This window comes from Pezoporus wallicus, unplaced genomic scaffold (assembly GCF_028554395.1).
Source record: "Pezoporus wallicus isolate ANWC-B61680 ecotype Strahan unplaced genomic scaffold, APGP_CSIRO_Pwel_v1 contig_7545, whole genome shotgun sequence".
NCBI classification, from domain to species: Eukaryota; Metazoa; Chordata; class Aves; order Psittaciformes; family Psittacidae; genus Pezoporus; species Pezoporus wallicus.
This window is the reverse complement of record NW_026642398.1, coordinates 1,860,227-1,884,605: the sequence shown is the minus strand read 5'-3', so window position 1 is coordinate 1,884,605 and position 24,379 is coordinate 1,860,227. Positions and strand designations below refer to the sequence as shown.

General features: G+C 45.9%; 1 protein-coding gene across 1 annotated transcript in view; it reads right to left on the bottom strand.

Moving 5' to 3' along the window:
* Positions 1 to 13,296, bottom strand: part of AGO2 (argonaute RISC catalytic component 2) — a 53,859-nt gene extending 40,563 nt beyond the window's left edge. The window contains exon 1 of the mRNA XM_057429752.1: positions 13,032 to 13,296. Within this exon, the coding sequence (XP_057285735.1) occupies positions 13,032 to 13,062 (31 nt within the window). The 5' untranslated portion in view covers positions 13,063 to 13,296. The remainder of the gene's footprint in view (positions 1 to 13,031) is intronic.
* Between the last annotated feature and the right edge of the window lie 11,083 nt (positions 13,297 to 24,379).

The following is a 24,379-nucleotide window of genomic DNA, read 5'->3' as shown; positions in this document are numbered from 1 at the left end:
CATGAAACCAAATACTTTACCAAGGAGTCAGTGTTAGATAAACCGCCCTGCTTCAAACTGTAATCTCATTACATTCAGCAGACCTAATCTAGACATGGTTTTTATTGACTAATTGTCACTTACTGCAAAAGAATTCAAGCAATGTTAATTCTCAAGTCAACCCGTTTATCTAGTGGAAGATGTCCCTGCCTGTTGGGGGTTAGACCTAGGTGAGCTTTAAGGGTCCCTTCCAACCCAAACCAGTGTATGATTATTTTGCCTGGAACAAACGATCAGTTACAGATCTACAGCACTCTTGGTTATCTTGGTTACTTTTTGATGTCTTTCATAGTGCCAGAGGTGATATGATCCACAGAGACCAGAATGACTCCCAGACACCAATGGTGTGAGCAGGTGTTGCAGTCAAGAGATGAAAAGGAGAAAGAAGACATAAATGTATCTTGCTTTGTACATTATGACCCTGTTTCAAGTAAGAATATGTGAAAGACTAAGAACAAAATACCAGAAAACCAAAGAGGAAGAGATCAATGCTCCAGCAGAAAGCAGCAGGGAATAAATAAAGAATTGTTCTTTCTAGCCCACAGGCTTCTTCTGGACAACATCAACTAGCAAAAGGCACCAAGTGTCAGTACATTCTCCCTGTGGCCTACATCTTCAGAGTGATCCTCCAAGGTTTTGAATACTAACACAGTTTCTCCCCATTCCACCGGCCACCTGCAAGCAGAATGAGGGGTGGAAGAGCACATCTATGCCCACTCGTAGCAAGCCAGGTGGCTTAACTGATCCCTACACTCAGAACTGCAAAGTACAACTGAAATCTTTCTTAAGGGATGCAGACAAAAGCTTTTAATTACAAACTGCAGTGGTGAATTAAGTCATCCAAATAGTAAGCCTCATGCAAACAATGGAGGGGATGCTTCTGGTACCCACAAGTCAGCAACCCAGTTGAATTAGAACTACAAAGAAACTCCCATCTTCAGGCAAACCTCTACTCGATGAAGGGGGAAATGGAGAACGTTCTTAGTGCTATTTATCACACTTAACCAGAATGATTCATGATGTTGAACTAATTCCAGATGCCTTCTCTGGCAATTTGAAATAAAGAATACAATAGTAATGTCTTCATTCGCAAGGAGTAATGCCTCCATTCTATACAGTCTGTTCCCTGCCACTCCAAAAGGCCTATGGAGTGCATATACACATCTTCTAAGCAAAGAAAACCCCCACCCTTCAGCACTTATTCCTCCCTACATTGGTGCTTCTCCCCTAAGAAGGTAAGACCAGAAATTCTGTATTCATCATCCCACATTACCCTTCCCTTACCCCTTGTTTGCTGAAATGTTACATTTTGGTTAGGAAAGAAACTTGGCTCCCCCTCCTTCTGATTAGCTGACACTTGGAACTGCGTAAGTATATAGGAAACAGTATAACCCACCTCCACTGTCTTTTGGTTTTAATTATTTCCTGTTTAAGACATTACAAGGCTGGTAAAGCACGAGTTCTTTATACGTCAGCATTGACTCTGCCAGTAATATTTACTTTTTATACACAGACTGGGATTTCCAAACTGCTTGGTGTGAGTATCAGTCGAACACGTGCTTGCATTCAGTCCTAAGGAGAGCACTCATTCCAGTCTATGCCAGCTGCAGAACTGAGCTCAGTGAGGGGTACTTATGCCCAAATCTCCTGCATTAATTAAGTATTTCAACGCTTTCTGAAAGCACAAACCGACATCAAACTACACCATCGTACTGTACACCTGTGACACCTCTATACCTTGAGGTCTCCATGCTTCACAGATTTTCCTCTTCCCCCATTAGGAATAGTGAGAAGCGGTCTCTGTAACAGCTCACAAGCAGACACACTGGATAAATTAGATAGATGGTGTCCTCAACATAAGGACATGGAACTGTTGGAGCAAGTCCAGAGGAGGCCACGAGGATAATCAGGGGACTGGAGCAACTCCTGTATGGTGACAGGCTGAGAAAGTTGGGGCTGTTCAGCCTGGAGAAGAGAAGGCTGCGTGGAGACCTCAGAGCAGCCTTCCAGTATCTGAAGGGGGCCTATAGGGATGCTGGGGAGGGACTCTTCATTAGGGACTGTAGTTGCAGGACAAGAGGTGATGGGTTCAAACTGAAACAGGGGAAGTTCAGGCTGGAGATAAGGAAGAAGTTCTTTACTGTGAGGATGGTGAGGCACTGGGAAAGGCTGTCCAAAGAAGTGGAAATGCTCCATCCCTGGCAGTGCTCAAGGCCAGGCTGGACAGAGCCTTGGGTGACATGGTTTAGTGTGAGGTGTCCCTGCCCATGGCAGGGGGTTGGAACTGAATGATCTTAAGGTCCTTTCCAACCCAAACTACTCTGTGATTCTATGATTAAATCACCTGAACCAGAGCTGTTGATCAGCACAACCGCCCTGCCAACACTTTTTCCTTCCCCTCCTTCTCCTTCCAGATCCCTTGCCACTCCATCCCATGCCTCTCCTCTGGCCTTCTCTATGATTAGAGACATCCTTGCCCACATGCACACAAGCTCCAAGCTTAACAAGGTCTAATGGCTTGGTCTTTACTCCGTGCCATTGGTATGTCTTTCTAGTGTGCTAGAAGCTGGTACCACAGAGGCCTCAAATCCATGTTTCCTGTGGTAGGCACATTATATATAATGCAACGAAACACAGAAATTATTTGGCCTCAGCTTAGTAAAGCAAGAAGCTAGGATGGCTGTATTTTGTGCTGTACCTTTGTAAGCACATTCCTACCCCACAGGCTTTGGCTTGGAGTACTTTTATGGAAAAATCTAAAAATAAAATTGTTGTTTTCATACCTAAAATGTTTTCTTATTTCCAAAACTCGAGGGCTGAGCTGTAACTCAAGTCATGCTCTCCTTGAAAAAGAAATCTTTTCCCATACCCACACTGGATTAATCTACAAAAACATGACCGTTCCATGGCTTAGATTCAAAACAGTCACAGTTAAGAGCTGAGGTTATGCTTTATTTTATCATTTTAGATAGCGAGAGCAGCTGGAGGAGCATCTCCAACATGCAGAAGATCCAATAGCATCTAATGCCCTTTCAAGAGATAGGGCTGTGGTTTGCAGCATCACTGAAAAGAGGGGTAAAATGCAGGTTCATAATCATGGAATAACTGGGATACGATGGGAGTGAAGGCTTTCAGCACAACTCCCCTGGGAGAACTGGGGTTTTCCTATTACAGCTGGGTTTTTTTTTCCTCCACCTGCTTCTTGTAGGGAACTAAAGTCCTCTTATTAGTTGATACAAACCAAAACTCAGCCTTTGCACTGTGCCCCCACAGAAGTGAGAGCAACAGCATGGGAGGAGACTGCAAATAATGGCATCTTACTACAGAGGTCAAAATCCCCACTGATTTTTTTCTCTGGGTAGTTGTCTCCTATCAGAAACTTACTCCATGTCACACCTTGTCCTGGAAATTCCCTTCTTTGGGCTGTGCATTACTTTAATGATCCTGTGAAAGGTAAGTTTGAAGAGAAAAGGCACAGATAAGTTTCCTACAGAGAGGCCTAAACCTCCACTGTAATTTTACATTAAAGGGGATTTGCAAGTCAGAAACAATTAGGAAAGCACCACCACTGCTGTATTCTCATCACATAGAGAGACCCAAACAATAAAGCTTCACTTCCTTGCCCTGGTGGGAAGCTTCCTCCTTCTGAATGAAGCTTTCACTTTTAAACAACACACCCTTATGCAAACATTCTGAACCCATGTGAATTATTCCTAAGCATTCCTTCATTAAATGCTCTTCCCAAACAGAATTGTTCTGATTCACCAAGACCTTCGTTCTCCTGCACTGTCATTCCTACCTGACCTCGGGTTTCACTCTTCATTTTATTTGCTTGTGGTTTGAAAGGTTGGTGGTTTTGGGGGTTTTCTTTTTAAACCTATCTCTGTCATTAGGTTTCTCAACAGAAATTATCAAGTCAGAAAGAGCTGAAGGTAACACACATTCTTGCTTGAGAAACCTTCCCTTTCACCAACAGCTAAAAACCTCCTGGCCTCCCAAAGTCTCATCCTCCGCATGATGACGATTACAGAAACGATGGAGTGTGATGGGCAAGAGAACACAACCAAGAGAGAGTGATAAAAACCAGCAGAAAGGGAGCATTCACTGCAAACCACAAGTCGTATGAAAGGACAATGGAGTAAGTTCAGTATCAAAGGAGAAGCGAAGCCAAGAACCCAGCAACATTTAGATAGGAATTTACCCTCTGCATGAATAGATATATGTCCTTTAATAGTAAACACTGGCTAAACAAGTTTCAGAAGGTATATAATAAGGCCCCAGTAATAATTATCTTTTAAAGCCTTATTCATCTACATGACAAGTTTAACTTCAAACAATTTTTAGATTGATCTAGCTAAGCCAGTGAAACCTCCCCTCTTGGGAATTCTTCTAAAATTGGCTTATTTAAAATAAATCTACATTAGCACATCCACACACACTTCCTACTACTAAATTACCATTTAAATTTCATTATTTTCTCACATTAATACGCTCTACCATAGGTTTCATGACTGAACTAAGAACACACAAAAAAGCACCACAAAGACAAAAAGCTCTAAAGCTCCAATCTGTGACATTAGCAGCTCGAACAGAGCCACCCACAGTATTTAACACAGCCTGCCAAGGGCGCCCAGAAAAGCATTACAACTTTCTTTTTCTCTAGACTACATAAGAAATCATCAACTTGACCACCTGGATGCAGATCTGCGCTGTAAAACCAGGAGAGTCTCGAAGATGCATTTCCAAGCTCCCCAGGACAACAACAAAATGTAGAATGGTTTGGGCCAGAAAGGATCTTAAAGCTCATCCAGTTTCAACTCCCTGCCGCTGGCAGGGACACCTTCCACTACAGCAGCTTGCTCCAAACCTTGTCCAGCCTGGCCTTGAACACTGCCAGGGATGGGGCAGCCACAGCTTCTTTGGGCAACCTGGGCCAGCAACTCACCACCCTCACAGTAAAGAGCTTCTGCCATATATATATATACACACACACACATATATATATAAACTTCCCCTGTTTCACTTTGAACTCATCACCCCTTGTCCTGTCACCACAGCCCTGATGAAGTGCTCCTCTCCAGTATCCCTGTAGGCTCCCTTCAGACACTGAAAGCTGCTCTGAGGTCTCCACGCAGCTTCTCTTCTCCAGCCCCAATGTTCTCAGCCTGTCTTTACACCTGCTGAAATTAGCTGATTCCACAAACGACTAAAGACTTCATTTTTGCTCTGCAGTCCCTTTGCTTCAGTCACACCCTGACACAGGTTGGAATGAGACACAGTGATACATAAAATTCACGTATTGTTTAAATACGTGTTTCGATTTATACGTGTTTGGTGGAACTATGTGCTATGTGATTTAATGCTTCCCGCAGGTGAAACAGTTAACATTAAGCATATTCTCCACCTTCTGATTATAAAGCTACTTGTACAAGGGAATGCAATCAGGTTGTTGCCAGAAAAGCTGTTTGGAAAGCCATGTGGAGCTCAAAACAGTGCAGATGTATGTAGTGATTCTGTATTAACTGAGAAGTTAAATATTTTAACACTTCTCTCAAAGATAGAGGCTTTCACGACTCCAGAGCTATCATGGCATATATTAACAGTGGGACCCAGGCCATAACAACTTCACTTCAAGCAGTAATAAGCCCACATACAACTTAAGATGGTGTAAGACAGAACTAGCACAGAAAGAGAAGTCCTGCCTTCACGCAGCTGTTCAGTCTGCCCTATGATCCCCAAACCTGTGTTACCATGAGCATTCCTGCAGAGAAGCAAAGCAGCTAAAACTAAATAGGAGGGGGTATGAACCACAGAATGGTTTGGGGCGGAAGGGACCTTAAAGCTCATCCAGTTTCAACCCCCTGCCACAGGCAGGGGCACCTTCCACTGGACCAGGTTGCTCCAAGCCAAATCCAACCTGGCCTTGAGCACTGCCAGGGATGGGGCAGCCACAGCTTCTCTGGGCACCCTGTTCCAGTGCCTCAGCACCCTCACAGGGAAGGATTTCTTCCTAATACCTAATCTAAATCTCCCCTTTTTCAGTTTAAAGCCATTCCCCCTTGTCCTACCACTACCTGCTCTTAGGAAAAGCCCCTCTCCATTCAACCTTCATTAAGTAGGTAACTGAAAAATAAAACTCTCCTTTGCTGAAAGCAGATTTCAAAGCTGTCCATGTGTCAGCCTGTAGTTTCACGTTCATCTTGAAGCAGCCTAATGCAGCCTGGCTGCAGAGAGACATGGTCATGCAGGCGTTAGCGTGGGAGGCTGCCTTGTGCAGTGTTGGGCAGACGAGTCCCTTTCATTCTTTGCCTTCAGAGGGACTTATTACAAGAGCATGTAGTGATAGAACAAGGGGGAATGGCTTTAAACTGACAGAGGAGAGAGTGAGATGAGATCTTAGGCAGAAGTTCTTCCCTGTGAGAGTGGTGAGGTTGGAACTGGATGAGCTTTAAGGTCCCTTCCAACACAAATCATTCCAGGATTAAAACCTACAACAAAGACAAGACACAACTGAGCAGCACTGGCAAAAAACAGAAGAGGACACATTACAACAGGAGAGAAAGAACTACTCTTAATGTATCTGTGACTAAAAAATAAAACCTGTTTCACAACCCAAATACGAACAGAATTTGGCAGCACTGTGGAGAGCTCAATGAGAACCTAATTCAAAACACATCACTGATGGCAGCAAGAGGGAAAAACATCAAAGCAAGCTTTGGACTGATTTGGTTATTTCATTATCAACAGTACTTCCCCATCTAAATCACTGCTTTGCTTCTACCTTGGCTGTGTCCAGGTTTTTGAGGTCACACAGTTTAAAAGCTACCCTTTGTAGAAAGCCTGTCACCAGGTACCACACAGCTCCATAACTGAGGCAATGCTGTAAAAAAGGGTATTTAGGAAAAGAGTTTTTTCCTAATAGAAAATGCAAAGAGAAACCAGAGAAAGAGATGAAATAATGCTCACACTGAAACCTTTTCTTTAACAGCATTAAGTTTACTCTGGAACAAAAGGAATAGTAAAAGCAAAATAAATTAAAATGGAAAAGTTAAAAAGAGTTGCACTAACCTATGGTGCTCACTAAACACAGTTAAAGACCTATTAAAGCAGTCATGAGCATACAAAACTACGGGCATTATCTCAGTCTGAGGATTTAAAAACCCACTTCCTGGACAGTACTAAAGTCTCTTTGAAGCACTATTTCCTAGAAATGGCTACCAAAGAGAACTGTGTACTAACAAATTACTACTCTGGGGTAAGACAGGAGGGAAGACTGGCCTTGCCTAGTGTATCTGGGGATGATGTCTTTTGCTTTTGCCAAGTTTGACAGTATAAAGCATATAAAGAAATGTTTAAGTTCAACTCCAGGTATTACAATAAGTGTGGAAAGAAATCAAAAAGCCCCTGCACTGAGCTGGGAAGCTCTGCACTTTCCTAGTCAATAGGACAGGAGATACTTCACATTCTAGAGGGCTGCTTTTGTGTGTACATAAGAAAGGATGCACGACACTAAAGCAAAGTAATTGGACAATGCATGGAACAGATCCCTACCCACAGTCACTACAGTTAAAGCTACGTAATACTTTCCACCAGCTATTTTTTTCCTACTTCGTAACTTACCAAAAATAAGATACTGGAGGTGGACTTTTCTTCATTTTCAAATGTAGCGATATTTTCTGGTAGGCTGAGTATTAGAAATTCCAGCACTAAAAATACGCACAAGTATTCTGCTAAAACATGAAATGAGGCAATATACAATAAAACTGTGACAAGTCTTACAAGTTTCATACAGCTGTTGTCAGCACATGCTCAGCCAACACAAAACACACTTTCATTAGGCATGTAAAGTTCCTAATTAGTTCGAACTATGTATGTTCGTAAAGCCAATTCAGCAGTTAGAAGTTCACTGCGTTCATCAACCTGATGCCTGCAGTTTCTGGAAGGCCAGAAGTATTTAGAAGGGCTGTTTCTTTGAACAGAAAACTCTTTCCCTCCCATACTGTTCTAAGTGGGTAGAAGAAAGTTGGGGCTGTTCAGCCTGGATGAGAAAAGCTGAGACCTCAGAGCAGTCTTCCGGTATCTGAAGGGGGCTACAAGGATCCTGGAGAGGGGCTCTTCATAAGGGACCATAGCAACAGGACAAGGAGTGATGGGTTCAAACTGAAACAAGGGGAGTTCAGGTTAGAGATAAGGAAGAAGTTCTTTACTGTGAGGGTGGTGAGGCGCTGGCACAGGTTGCTCAAAGAAGGGGTGAATGCTCCATCCCTGGCAGTGCTCAAGGCCAGGATGGACAGAGCCTTGGGTGACATGTTTTAGTGTGAGGCATCCCTGCTCATGGCAGGAGGATTAGATCTGGATGAGCTTAAGGTCCTTTCCAACCCAAACCAGTCTGTGATTCTAAGAGCAGACCATGTTAATCTAAGACATCTTCTCTTACAGAGTTAAAGCACTGAACTCCCTTTCCCTCTGTGAAACACAGGAAGAGTGGGGTGACAGCAGTGCAGAAGAGGGTGTACAAGCTGTCAAAGTTGTACTTCCCTGGAAGTCAGGGAGGTTTGGCTGTTCCTCTGTACTCTTTCTATATCCATTACAACACACCACTGAGTATGTACGAGTACATGACGATCCTGCCAAAGTGAGTAACTTCAAGACAAGGGAAAACTAAGTGTACAAAATCCCATGTAAATGCAGCCAGTGAGAGAATCGCTGCTGAAAAACAAAGTTTGACTTTTCAGATAGCAAATACTACACTTCAGGAAGCAAAGGAGAAAGTTTGGCTCACACATATGACAACATCAATTATCTTTTCATCAAATGACTATCTCATCTTTAAGCTACTTTAAGCCTACACAGCTAACTGAAACAATATACAATCTTTCTCTTCCTTAGGAAGATACACTGGCCACAACAGCAACACACAGGAAAAAGTTAACACTGTTTTTTGTAGGTTGTAATGTTGCCAAATCCAATTCAAATCTAAGGAAAAATTCTCAGGCCAAACCAAAGAGAGCTGAAGCTGTACATTAAGTTCTCATTTCCACTTCTATGTGTGGCAGCTTACAATGAATTTCAACACAATCTGCTGTCTAAAATTAAGGCAAAGAAACTGGGCAGCTCTGTGATACCTGCAGAGCTGGCACAGTAAGAGCAGGTCTGGAACCATTCCTGAAAGAATACAAGAAACCTTTCTAACAGAAGAAAGATAGACCCTTGACAGGCACACAGGAGTTCTTGCTGCTACCGGTGTGTAAGCTAAGAGGATGCTGGTGAAGTTAAATTCCATAAGGCCACAGGATGCCATTTCTACTACCCCAAGTAAGGCATGAGCACACCCTTCATGGCACCACGTTTTAGGACTAGGGAGTCCTAAAGAGAATCAGCATCCACCCATCACATACCTTCAATATATGGGAGTTAAAAACAAGTACACATGCTGAAAAACGAGAGACTAAAAAGTTACAACAGCCTATTAACAATTCTAAAGAAGTAATTTCCAACTAAATGACAAGTGAGAAAATAACCTCAATTTCACTAGTTTGATAGAGGGCTCAAAATCATTTCTTGCGCTACAAAAAGGTTCTATTTTACATGCAAAGCTGTAACGCCCTTCACAAAGACACTCTTCTTCAGACAACTGCTGCTTCTACAATAAACCAAGACCTTGAGCAGCAGACAAAAATCAAATATCCTTTCATAGAATGAAAAGAGAATCTATAGCAGCCAAATTCAGAATCTGTAACTACATGAACACCAAGCAGCGCAAGTTATAGAAGTTTAGACAAGTGTTAATCAATGCTTTAAAGTGACAGGATTTTTATTACATTCCTTTGACATTTTTCTGCCTTTCTACAAAAATGTGTAACAAAACGTAGCAGTATCTAACTTCTTAATTAAAGAATATCATTTTCAGATTACTTTTCAGCGTCTTGAAGGCAAAACTAAAGCACATGTATGTAATGTTTCAGCTAATTCAACGCCAAGTCAAGAACTCAAAGAGTGTTTGGGAAAAGGGAGCAAGGAACATAGGTTTTCTAACCGCAAACCCAGTGATTCCAGGATGTCCCCGTTTGTATGAAATAAGCTCTTACTCCCAGTGTAACAACAGCATGTTAGAACAAAGTTTCCACGCTCAGCAGCAATCTTCTGAACTTAGTCAGATACAGCCTCCTAACTTGCTTTCTACTGTGTCCAGAAAAAAGAATGAAGATGAAAATAGCAAACCCTGCGGCAAATTGAGCGATTACACTGGCAGGAGGCCACCACCACAGGCACCCTCACAGCGGGGCTGGCTGCTGTGTCCAGTTTGGCAACAGGAGCTGGAAGAGCAAAGTAGCTTCTATGCAGCAGCAACGTGCAGAGAAGCAAGCGGCGGCAAGATCGAAGTTGGAGGAGATATGAATGGAGCATTTACACGGTGTTGAGGATGTGCTGACAGACATGTAGAGGCTGAGAACTTGTGCATTCATGGCAGCTGGAGCTCAGTGAATGGCTGTAAATCACACTTCTTGCTCTCTCCTCTGAGCAGGATTCCAGCACGCTTTGATTTTATAGGTATCAGATTCACATATGGAAGGGAACTTGCACTGGCAGCTCACAGGCACACGTAGCCTTACACAAGGGCACTAAGCATACTGCTGACAGTCCCTGTTTCCAGACTGGTTCACAATACAGGCCAGCTCTCTTAAAATACACTACTCAAATTTGGTGGAACAGGAAGCTGTCTGGACTGCTAGAAGCCACTGAGCTAAGGCTGTCTATGGATGATTTCACAGGAAGGAAACAGAAAGCCTCATGATGTAGAGAACAACTTGCAGCTCGAACCCCAGAACAGACACCGTCACTGCCCAGCTCTGCGCAGGGGGAAAGGGCTGAGCCACAGAGATAAACTAGGAAGTAAACAAGACGGAAGATGAGCTTGGCTGGAGGGAAGAGAATAATACCAGGAGGCTGAGACACACACCACTAACATGCAGTAATATAGGATTCCGTGTAAGTATAGTGGTTGTTCTATCAAGAGCCCGAGGTTAAGAGAGTTGTTCCAGTAAGAGGAAAATACCCTTACACATTGAACACGGGCCCCCGATGGTAAACAGCAGCAACCAACGCTGGTGGGTGTGTAAGATCATTCCAAGTGAAAGGGACAGTGGCAGGGTCAGGTACAGAGCAAATAAAAGCAGATAAAGAGACTCCCACACATCAACCCACTCTCAGCACATGCACTGGTGATATTTTCTGTTATTTGCCTCCTTATGAACAGTTTCAACACAGATGTACCGACAGGAGGGGAACATCACAGCCTCAGCAACAACGGCATAATCTGAGCACTGTGAGTACCTGCAAACTCAACGTATACCTGTACCTGAGCAAGAGAGCCTGGCTCTAAAAGCCACCAAATGATTACACCGATAGTGATACCCACTTATTAGTGCTGAAATGTGCACATGATGTTACACACGAGAGGAAAGTCTTGAACATTGTTCTGGATACACAGAGCTGCACAGACCTATCTTCCTGGTGTGTCTAAAGTCTTTGGGCACTGTAGAAAGAAAAGGAGGAAAGGAAAAACCAGAGGAGCTGCACTCTAAGAAGAAAGCAATAATCCTGATTGTCTGTCTTGATTCTTCAATCAGAGAAGAAGCCAACACCTAAGGTCTTAAGACAGGAATGCCCTTACAGTAGGAACATTTGTAACAAGCAGTAAAAGACATCTCAGTTACAGGTCCTGCATTTCACTACACTATTCTTTGATAGATTACCCCGCTAAGGTGAAAGATTTCATGCAAAACTGTTGAGAACAGTAATATAAAACAAAGTTCCACTTCGTTTGAAACTTTTCGAGAAGAAAACTAGGTATCAGTCACCCAAACATCATAGATCCTCCACAGGAATTCTCACCACAGTAACAGCCTAACACCGAATGGAACAAACACCTCACAAACTCTACAGTCTCCCTAAATAACGTTAGATGTCCCTGAATGAGCTGGTAACCTTTCTTCTTGTCCTCTGCTCACAGATTTTAGTACCCGACAGAGCCTGAAGACATCTAAGGAAGCTCATAACCTCTTCCAACCCTACCCGCCATCTGGATTACGGCTTTACCTCCACCTAAACGCGGTTTACCTACACCTAACCGCCACACACGGGCACAGCGCACTCGCTGGCGAACACAGCCACAGCGGCCTGAACTTGTGCGCGCCCTGAGACGCCTATCGCAGGCTGTCCCCGGAGGATGCCGCCGCTACGAGGATGTGCGAGGGAGGAAATGGAGACCCCGGTCCGCTCCGCGCTGCCAGCAGGAGGCTGAGCTGGCAGAACAGCGAGCGCTGGCCTGGGGCAGGCAGCACGTAGCGCACAGCCGAGGGGACACCCCGGGGACGGACCATGCGGGGCGGGGGGGGGAGCTCCGCCGTCTCCTCCCGGCCCAGCAGCGGCTCCCAGAGCCCCGTGAGGGAACCCCCCGGCGGGCAAAGGGCGCAGCCCCCCCCGCCTCGGCCCCCTCACAGCCCCGCTCGCCCTCAGGCCGGGGCCAGCCTCCCGCCGCGGCAGAGGGAGGGGAGAGGAGGGCAGGGGAAGGCGACCCTCCCCTAAAAGGGGCCTCCGGACACGCAGGCTCCGCTCACCGCCCTCCCGAGGTGGCGGCGGTGGCCTGACCCCTCCTTCCCCGGCGAGCGCGGCCGGCCGCGGCCTCAGCCAGGCCCGAGCACGGGGAGGGGACAAGGGGGGGATCTCTAAGGGTCCTTCTCCCCCCACACCGCCGGCCCTCGGCGCCTCGCTCGCTGGAGGGAAGGGGACAGAGGGGCAGAGGTGGCCGCTGAGGGGGCTCACGCCCGCGCTGACAGACGCCTCGTGCGCCAAGGGTCCCCGCTCCTCACACCACACACAAACGGCCGCCGAGCGCAAACCCCGCCGCCTCTCGAAAGGGAAGGAGCAAAGCGCTCGGGGAGAAGGGGGGGAAGCCCCGAGGAGGGAAGGGAAAGCGGCCGAAGCCTCACCGGGTCCGGCGGAGGTGGCTCCCGGGTACATGTCTCCGTGTGCGGCGGCGGAGGCGGCGCCTCTCTCCAGGTCCCTACCGCGGCGGCAGCTCGAGGGGAGGGAAAAGGGGGGCGAAGGAGGCGAGCCCGAGCCCCGGCTGCGCTGTCGGGGGAAGGGGGAGGAGAAGAAGGAAGGGGAGGGAAAGGGGAGGAAAAGAAAAGGGGAAAGGAGGGAAAAACAAAAAGAGCGAGCAGCGGGAGCAGGGCCGGCCCGGCGCCGCAGAACCAGGTTACTCGGCGGCACTGAGGAGCGGGCGGTGGGTGGGTGGGGACAAGGGAGGAGCCGCGGGGTCACGGGGCAGGGGGGCTCCGCCCGCCGCCGGCTTCACCGCCCTCCTGCCCGCGGGCCCCGCGCCGGCGGGAAGCGGAGCGGGCGGCCCGGGGAAGGGGCCCTGGCCTGCGGTCCGCCTGCTCCTGCCGCCCGGCAGCGGTTCCACGGACTGGATACGGCCCCAGCACTCGGGCACGTTGGGGTTTGCTCCTGCACCGCGCCAGTGTGGCTGACCAGACACCGGCCATGTGTAGCAGGAGCCTTTGTAGGCCCTGGAGTCACCCACCAGAGGGAACCATGGCTTCTTTTAACCAAGCCTCTGCCTTGGGCAGGTGCAACATCAAACTAAAAGTGTATGTTGCAGCCAGGACTGCCAGAGAAACCTTGCGAAACCACCGTGTGCCTCTAGCTCTCGCTACCTCTCCTTTAAGGCAGTTTGCCTAGCTATGCCTGCTTAAAAAGGATGCTGGAATGGGATCGGTTTTCCATGTACTGCTTGATCTTCAATGCCCTGTTTACTTGAGAATTAGATTTGGTTGTTTCATTTTGGATAGGGCCCTGGCTGACACGGTCTAGTGGGAGGTGTCCCTGCCCATGGCAGGGGGTTGGAACTGGGTGAGCTTTAAGGTACCATCCAACCCAAAGCATTCTATGTGTTCTCGTATTTCACCCTATGAGACAAAAGCAACGCTGCTGTGAAAACCTCGGATCAGTCACCGTGAGGATCTCACACCTCTACACCACATCCACTTTTCATTGTATCTATGAAACCCAGCTGTGGTGTGGTACCTTGCTGTTGTACAACCAGATAATCTCTGTCTGTATGTATATACAGGGTATACCAACTAGCCATAATGCTAAAGAGGTATTGATCAGTATGATGCACTGAGACACGGGAGATGTCAGAGGATGATTCCTGTGGGAACTGTCATCCTTTTATAATCTCCTCATTGGCACCTCTTCCTTTCAGGAGGAGAAATAGGAAAACAAAATCAAACCTGCTAAGGAGGCAAAGAGCAAGTTAATGATGGTCACTTCCACCAGAAGGTATTACCTACACAATTACAGGACAGCAGCTATGATCCAAACTTCCATTCACCTGCTCCATTTGGATGTGGAAGCCTTTAGAAACAAGTAACAAAGTTTTCTTATCCCAGAACAGTCAAACCCCTTCAAAGTCAACTAAATTCCTTCAGTAAATGTTATCTGCCAAAGGCTGAGGCAAACATGGCTTGTATAGTTCATTGATCAATTAATATCCTCCATCAGTACATATTTAGAATCACAGAATCATAGAATAGTTAGGGTTGGAAAGGACCTTAAGATCATTCAGTTCCAGCCCCCCTGCCATGGCCAGGGACACCTCACACTAAATCATATTACCCAAGGCTCTGTCCAGCCTGGCCTTGAACACCACCAGGGATGGAGCATTCACAACTTCCCTGGGCAACCCATTCCAGTGCCTCACCATCCTCACAGGAAGGAATTTCTTCCTTATATCCAATCTAAACTTCCCCTGCTTCAGTTTTAACCTGTTACCCCTTGTCCTATCACTACAGTCCCTAATGAGGAGTCCCTCCCCAGCATCCCTATAGGCCCCTTTCAGATACTGGAAGGCTGCTCTGAGGTCTCCACGCAGCCTTCTCTTCTCCAGGCTGAACAGCCCCAACTTTCTCAGCCTATCTTCATACGGGGGGTGCTCCAGTCCCCTGCTCATCCTCGTGGCCTCCTCTGGACTTGTTCCAACAGTTCCATGTCCTTTTTATGTTGAGGACACCAGAACTGCACACAATACTCCAGGTGAGGTCTCACAAGAGCAGAGTAGAGGGGCAGGATCACCTCCCTGGACCTGCTGGTCACGATCCTTTTGATGCAGCCCAGGATACGGTTGGCTTTCTGAGCTGCGAGCGCACACTGAAGCCGGCTCATGTTCATTTTCTCATTGACCAACACCCCCAAGTCCTTCTCCGCAGGGCTGCTCTGAATCTCTTCTCTGCCCAACCTGTAGCTGTGCCTGGGATTGCTCCGACCCAGGTGTAGGAGGGATTTGAAGGGATATAGAGGCATCTCCCTGTTTCAGTTACATCAGTTTATGTTTACTCTTCCCTTTGGCTCACACTTGTAGATGTTCAAGGGTTGCTATTAACAGCTCAGCTTTCACTTCAAGTGAGTTGTTCCTGAAACCATTGTCACCACTAGAGTTTCCACTGGAGTGATTTTGGATTTGTCTGCATTCCAAGCTCCTCAAGTTGCTGGAAAGTAAAGACTTACCAGTAACTATAAACAAATAAAGGACCAAATCATGGGTCAGCTTCAGTTCTAGAGTAAAGCCAAGCAGCTCTAGCAAAATTAGAAGCAAGGGAGCTGGCAATGGGATTGCTGTTTCCCTCGCTGTGAGGAGTTGGGCAACATTTTTGCTCAACCACCAACAGTTTCTGGTCTGTGCTCTGTAACTTACTGGAGGCTGAAAATGGGGGTGGAGAAATCCCCCCAAAAAAGCCAGAAGAGAGTTATCTGAGGGAAATTTGGCCTTTCTGCTATATTAGATATTAGTAAATGCTGAGGTGACAGGAAACCACGCAGTCCCTGAGTCAAAATCTGTTTTTTTTATATTACATTTAAATCAATCTTCTGATCTGATTAGGAAGATAACTCCCTCTAACATTCTGCATACTGTCCTGCCTGTTAGAGCCTGTACAAGAGAGAATGAATACACACTGTAGGGTTCTAGACAAATCCACTTGACACTTTGGTTACTGACTGGCAGCACTGAGCTAACCTCCATCAGATTGTGTTTGGAGGCGTGTGGAATGAGCTTAACACAGCCTTCCAGGGAAATGCCCATCTCTGACAAACCCCAAACTGTCCCACTGTGGGACATATAAACACAAATAATTCTGTCTCACCTTAGAATCACAGAATGGTTTGAGTTGGAAAGGACCTTGAGATCATCCAGTTCCAACCCCCCTGCCATGGGCAGGGACACCTCACACTAAACCATGTCACCCAAGGCTCTGTCCAACCTGGCCTTGAACACCGCCAGGGATGGAGCATTCACAACTTCCCTGGGCAACCCATTCCAGTGCCTCACCACCCTCACAGTAAAGAACTTCTTCCTTATATCCAATCTAAACTTCCCCTGTTTCAGTTTGAACCCATCACCCCTTGTCCTGTCACTACAGTCCCTGATGAAGAGTCTCTCCCCAGCACCCCTACAGGCCCCCTTCAGATACTGGAAGCTGCTCTGAGGTCTCCACTCAACCTTCTCTTCTCCAGGCTGAGCAGCCCCAACTTTCTCAGCCTGTCTTCATACAGGAGGTGCTCCAGTCCCCTGATCATCCTCATGGCCTCCTCTGGACTTGTTCCAACAGTTCCATGTCCTTTTTATGTTGAGGACACCAGAACTGCACACAATGCTCCAGGTGAGGTCTCACGAGAGCAGAGTAGAGGGGCAGGATTGACCTTTTTTATATCATTCTTGTGAAATCCTGTCCTGAAAGCAGGAATCAGTGAAGCTCACGTGCTGAAGGGATGCACCCACATGGAACTTCATCTGACACCTGACTTAGTTGCAGCAGAAAAGAACAAGAAGTGAATGATGGTACTCTGCTAGCAGTTTGACAATAACAAGCTAACAAGCAACAGAAGATAGGTGAAATATCGGGAGAGGTTTCCCAAAACCCTGAATGCATATCCCACATTTCATTCAGGCTCCACAGGATACTCTGCAATTGATTACAGAAACACTCTGCAAAACCAGAGATCCCAAACCCAGCAATTAATACCTGGAACATCCTAGAGTGCAATGCACTTGCATTGATTTAAATCTGATTTTTGTGGATTTAGAACTTCATAAGGGAAAGGGCTTATGATGGTTTATACGGGACTGCAGACATGTACAATCAGTTAAATACTGGGTTATTTAAGCCAGTTTTCTCCTGTAGAAGTCCTGCTGTGCCTCCAGGCTGTTTTCATGCTACCATACACTTCTAGCAGCATTTCTGTGTTACTGGGGAGAGTTCCAGCTCCTCCACCTCCCATCACACACTCACTTTGGGCCATGTCACTTGCTTTATTTCTAATGCTTTCTGTCACCGACAGTAGTAGTTTTGGAGCACAGTGAAACCTGATTATGTCTTAGTGGGCAATTCCACCCAAAAATGACCTCAGTTCTTGAAAAGGTTTGGGTTGTAAGAGCGGTTTGAAAGCTCTGTAGGAGCATTCTTTTATACATGCTATTTATATGTGATACTAACAATTATAGAGTGGGATAAGAACAACTGCTTAAACATTTAAATCAGGTTTCTTTAAAGGAAAAAAGAAAGAAGTGACTGTTGGACACAATACCCATCAGAAGTGCTGGATTTCAAGCCGATATTTCCCAGAACTGATATCTCTCAAAGAATGAATTACCAGTTTTGGAAAAACAGAGCATTTTCTAACCATTTTGGAAGCAAAGTTTAGTATTTAGGACCAGCTTTTAAAATAAGGTATACCAGCAATGGCAATCTGGGGTAAATATTTTATCTACAAATAGGCTAGTGACAAATGATACGTCTTTTCATGAGAAGAGATGCATTGATCTAAGGATCCTTCCCTTTGTAAACTAAATCAATCCCCCTAGTTTATAAATGGCTTTTAGTCATTGATAACAATGGTACAGTGGCAAAAAAATTGTACTCAGAGCAGAGCGAGCTATATTTTATTCTTAACTCAGAGGGGATTTAAGCTCACACTTCCCAGCTCTCAACTGGCCTGGCTTTTATGATGTTATCCCAGAGTGCCTGCATTAGACTTCTCACATATTCCGTGTTCTGCTTTGCATATAAAATCAGACCAGAAGTGAAGCAGACCGCGACTCTGTAATCTGATGTGTTCACATGGTTACAAAGACGTTGAGGGTTCTGGTGCCCTCCTCATGGACCGTTCATTATTTTACAATTACTGATTAAATCCAAATTAATGCCTGGCAGAGGGACCAAAACCTGATTTTTTTTGTCCTTTTAGTGCTGTGATTACTAAGTTACAAAGCTACATTTGATTCCTTTTGCCAAATTAATTGCAATATTTATTTATAACACCCCCCCCCCCCCCCCCAAAGTATTTCTTTTATTACATTGTTAACTTCACTTCAGAAAGAAGTTTTCTTGAGTGATCAGGACCAACGATCCAAACACTATGAAAAAGATACAGCACCACCTATTGGGGATATGTTATGTACGCTGATTATTACAGCTTTAAGTAGTAACAGAGTTTTGTTCTTTGTTGTAATAATAAAATCACAGACTCCACGAAGTTGGAGAAGACCTTTAAGATCATCAGGGCCAAACTTTACCCCAGCACTCCCAAGGCCACCACTAAACCATGACACTGAGGGTCTTATATACATGGTTTTTGAACACCTCCATGGATGGTGATTCCACCACTGCCCTGGGCAGCCTGTTCCAATGCCTGAGCACCCTCTCAGTGAAGAAATTGTTCCTAATCTCCAATCTAAACCTCCCCTGGTGCAGCTTGAGGCCGTTTCCTCTTGTCCTATTGCTTGTCACCTGGGAGAAGAGACTGACCCCACCTCTCTCCATCCTCCTCTCAGGCAGTTGTAGGGAGCGATCAGGTCCCCCCTGAGCCTTCTCTTCTCCAGACTGAACTCCCCAGGTCCCTCAGCCGTTCCCCATCACACTTGTGCTCCAGGCCCTGCACCAGCTCCATTGTCCTCTAGCCCCACTCCAGCACCTCAATGTCTCTCTTGTAGTGAGGGGCCCAGAACTGAATACAAGATTCAAGGTGTAGCCTCACCAGTGCCCAGTGCAGGAGGATGATCACTGCCCTGGACCTGCTGGACACACCACTGCTGATACAGGCCAGGATACCATTAGCCTTCTTGGCTGCCTGGGCACAAGCTGCTCGTGTTCAGGCAGCAACACCCCCAGGTCATTTTCCACCAAGCAGCTTTCCAGCCCCTCTTCCCCAGGCCTGGAGCATTGCACGTGCTTGTTGCACCCCAAGTGCAGGACCCTTCACTTCGTGTTGTTGAACCTCATTCAATTTGCCACAGCCCATTGATCCAGCCTGTCCAGAACCTTCCTACCCCCTACCCTGTTGATGATGACCAACGACCTGAAGTTCCTTAGAATGTGGCTGCTAAAAGCAGGAGATACGGGCTTGTATAGAAATTTGGATCCCAGTGCCAATGAAATATAGACCATTTGAACAGTTTAAACAAGAAAAGAAAGTGCAACCTTGAGAGCTAAGAAAGGAAGAATCACCTTAGGAAGGTTAAAAAGCACTAACAAAACAGTTAATCAAAGGCAGGGAAAGAGAATGAAAGTATCACCTGGTGAACACCTCTTGAGTTTGACCATTGTGATGACTACCAATGATCTCAGCAATGTTGTAACTCTAAGACATCAGCTCTGTAGTATGATTTACTCACAGCTCATTTAGGATGAAGTGTTAAGGGCTGATTGCTTTGCATATGTAGCGCTAATGACTGATAATGTGCAAGAGTGTGACAATGACTGAGAGAACTGATTATTAGTATGGAGTGCTTTCCTAATGAATATTAATGATAGTAAAATTTTGCTTTACATTTTGAAACTGGCACTCCCACCACAGCAAGCTCCAATTCTTTAAATGGAGCATATACACACACACATAATTCCTCCCCACTTACATACATACCACTGTAACAGTGCTTTGAAACAAGTTCATCTGCACATTGTTGATGTTTTCCTCTCTTGGCTGTTAAGTAAGGCACAGGCACATACAGCAAATCTCTGCCACAACCCCTGACCATCCTCTAAATGTAAAATACTCACTTTAGGGATGTTTCATACCCAAGTTACTTGTTTTGTTTATCACAAACACTCCTGTGCTATTGTATAACACCTTGGTAGCAACAGAATTGTGTTGTCATCCTAAACCAGATCTGTGATTTTCCCGGATCCAGTGCCCGGAACTCATCACCCTGGAAATAACTCACTACTCTGGAACTGTAGAATACATAGAAGCATTTTTAGGGTTCTTTTTAAGCCCCCATCTATTTGCTATAGATTCCCCAAATAGAGACTGTTCTGCTGCAAAAGGATAGCGACATGTTCAATACAAAGTACAGTTACAGGATCAGAGGTGAAAAGCATGCACCACTGCAAACATCTAGACCTTAAGCCTTGGTCTGCCTTGGAATTGAGCTTTGTCGGTCAGCAATCCTGACTGGATACGGGACAGTAGGATTCAAAAAGCTTTGGGAAGCAGCAAAATTGGTTTAATTTTTAGTTTTCTTACTACATAGTGATTTGATTTCATCATAATTTATTGTGAGCCCCTAGAGAGCAGACTTATCAGTGTCACTCAATAGATGCGGCAAGACAGCCATGAAACAAGGATGTAGGCAAATCTCATTTAATGAATGTCTTTACTAACCAAAGCCTAAGCTTATATGAATGTCACATTTAAATTGTAGGGCTTCATACTTCATATTCTAACAGTGCATCAGTATTTTAAACCATTTTTAGCTTAAGGACTGTTCTATCAGAACTGTTACCAGTGTTCTTCCTCACTCTGTTAGAGCCTATGCAAGTTTCCATTCCTACTTTCACCACTAAAGCAGAGTATGAAAAGCTGGCCCCCAGCATTCACCTTTCTTCAGAGCCACAAGCAAAACGACTGCTTGTGTACTGTCCCCAAATGTGTTCATTTCACTACAACAGAAGCTCTGGTTTCTGCTTCCTGATAGCTGCAATGTAGTTATATACTATATATGACCTTCTTTCACAAGCAAATTATGGCTGGTCTCTATTAAGCCTCCAGTTTTGTTGTTTGCTTGCACACCACCACTGCTGACCTCCCAGGCTACCTTTATTGGGAAGTTCATTCGATTGAAAAGGCATCTTCTCTTTCCATGTTGCTAGCTTTCAGCCAGGTCACCCCATGGACCTATTGGCACAGCTCTGAGTTCTTTAGCAAGAGAGGCTGTGGCAACACTGGAGTGAGGGACAGACAAGACAGGCTCCTGCATGTCACTTGTGAAATCCCATCCTCAAGCACCTAACAATGACAGAGGCTCCAGGATATTACATCCTAACGGAATGATGCATTTATTTGCTACTTTAAGTAACTAAAAATGTAGACATTTGCCCTGTGCCTTGTATAAAACATTTAAGTAAATGCTTAAATTCAGAGCTGGTGACCCCACTAATAGGGTTAAGCACCCACAAGTTAAGTGCTGCAGCACTCTGCATTTATTGTCTACAGTAGTAAGCAGAGTCATAGAATCACAGAATCATACAATAGTTAGGGTTGGAAAGGACCTTAAGATCATTCAGTTCCAGCCCCCCTGCCATGGGCAGGAACACCTCACACTAAACCATGTCACCCAAGGCCTCGTCCAACCTGGGCTTGAACACTGCCAGGGATGGAGCATTCACAGCCTCCGTGGGCAACCCATTCCAGTGCCTCACCACCCTCACAGTAAAGAACTTCTTCCTTATATCCAGTCTAAACTTCCCCTGTTTAAGTTTGAACCCATCACCCCTTGTCCTATCACTACAGTCCCTAATGAAGAGTCCCTCTCCAGCATCCCTATAGGCCCCCGTTAGATACTGGAAGGCTGCTATGAGTTCTCCACGCAGCCTTCTCTTCTCCAGGCTGAACAGCCCCAACTTTCTCAGCCTGTCTTCATACAGGAGGTGCTCCAGTCCCCTGATCATCCTCGTGGCCTCCTCTGGACTTGTTCCAACAGTTCCATGTCCTTTTTATGTTGAGGACACCAGAACTGCACACAATACTCCAGGCGAGGTCTCACAAGAGCACAGTAGAGGGGCAGGATCACCTCCTTCGACCTGGTCGCGCTCCTTTTGATGCAGCCCAGGATACGGTTGGCTTGCTGGGCTGCAAGCACACACTGAAGCTCATGTTCATTTTCTCATCAACCAACATCTTCATTCAGTGAAACTTCAAGTTGTTTCTGATTGCAAGGAAGGGATGGATACAAGAGGTCAAGTCCCTTTTGCCTACCTCAGTTTTTACTTGTAATGGTCTAATAAATCCTCAGATTTTACTGAAGGAGCAGAACAGGAGTAAGCTGTTGTACAAACTGTGCTGGTAATGGCAATTTGGCATTTGAGAATTCTGAGCTTTCAGGCTTTTTGCAAATTCTTCACTAATTTTACTCCAGCTTATTCTTCAAAGTTTGAATTATTTATCATAAATAATGGTTTGGGTTGGAGGTCATCCAGTCCAGTCCCCCCTGCAATGAGCAGGGACATCTTCAACTAGATCCCATTGCCTAGAGCCCCATCTAACCTGACCTTGGATGTTTCCAGGGACCATCTCTCTGGGTAACCTGTTCCAGTGTTTCACCGCACTCATCATAAAATCTGTTTTCCTTGTACCTAGTGTGAATCTCCCCCCTTTTAGTTTAAAACCATCACCCCTTGTCCTATCACAACCAGCCCTGCTAAAAAGTCTGTGCCCATCTTTCTTAAAACTCCTTTAAATATTGAAAGGCCAAAATAAGGCCTCCTGACCCTATTCCCACACAGCCACGCAGCATCCCCATACTCATCCCAGGATAGCTGTCCCTGCTTCCATTGCCTGTGCATTTCCTTCTTGCCCTTTGGTTTAACTAGCAGGTCTTGACTCAACCGTGCTGGTCTCTTGCCTTCCTTCCTTGATTACTTATACATGGGGATCAAGAGCTCTTATGCTCTATGGAAAATGTCCTTAAGGATCTGCCAGCTCTGTTCTGCTCCCTTGTCCATGCTGGCAGCTTCCCAGGGGATCCTACTGACTAACTCCTTGAACAGTGGGAAGTTTACATTCCTAAAATTCAGGGTCCTGACATTATTCTTCAGCTGACCCACATCCCTCAGGACTGTGAGCTCCACCACTGCATGATCACTGCAGCCCAGGCTGCCTCCAATCCTGATGTTTCTGATGGGCTCACTTGCATTGGTGGCCAACAGGTCCAGTAACACATCCCTCCTGGTAGGGCTATTACCTGCCTTAAGAAGTTATCCTCAATGCACTCCAGGATTGCCTACAGCTCACCATGGTACTTCTCCAGCAGACACTGGGGTGGCTGAAGTCCCCCAGCAGGATGAGAGCTGGAATAAGGCTACATCAATAGGCTGTCCTCGATCTGGCAGCCTGTAGTAAAGACCAGCTACAAGGTTCCATTGTCTCAGTATCTGTTCTTACCCCTAACTTTGCAACCTGCTCGTGTCTATTCTTGAAACAGCTTTCACAATCTATCCATTTCTTGACATTTCCCCCCCCCTCCTTCCCGGCCTGTCCCTTCTGAACAGCCTGCAGCCAGCAGCAGTCACACTCCAGTCATGGGATTTGTTCCTCTGAGCTCCAGTTATGGCAACTGGGTTGTAAGCTTTCTAGCAGCACGATGGCTTCCAGTTCCTCCTTTTAGGTGCCCATGCTGGCTGCATTGGTGTAGAGGGACTTCAGCTGGGCTGTCAGCTTGTCACCTTTTTGGTGGAACAACCATCATTCCTTTGAGGTGTTTCACCAGTTTCTCTCTTAGCTCCTATTACCTCAAGAGCCCCAAAACCGTGGCTGTGACATCAGCCACAGAGCCATGTATTAATAGACTGGGTCTGTCTGTGTCTTCCAGTGTCATTGCCTGCAACTGGAAGGATAGAGGAAAAATTACCTGTGCTCCAGATTCCCTTACTAACCTTCCCAAGGCCCCGAAGTCTCTTTTGATTGCCCTCGGTCTGTGCATTGCAACTTCATCGCCACCCCCACGGAAGAGCAGTAATGGGCAGCAGTCTGAGGGCCATACCAGGCTAGGAGGTTTCTTAGTGATGGCCTTAACCCAGGCCCCAGGAAAGCAGCACTTCCCTCACAGGAGGGTCTGTGGCATTTCAGACCCTCTGTTCCTCTCAGAAGAGAATCACCTACAGCTATAATCCATCCTGATGTATCTGTCACAATACAGGAGTAAGCCTTTCTGATCTTGACAACGCCTCTGGTGTAGAGGGACCCTCATCCACATTAACAATTGACTTCCCTTCCACATCTA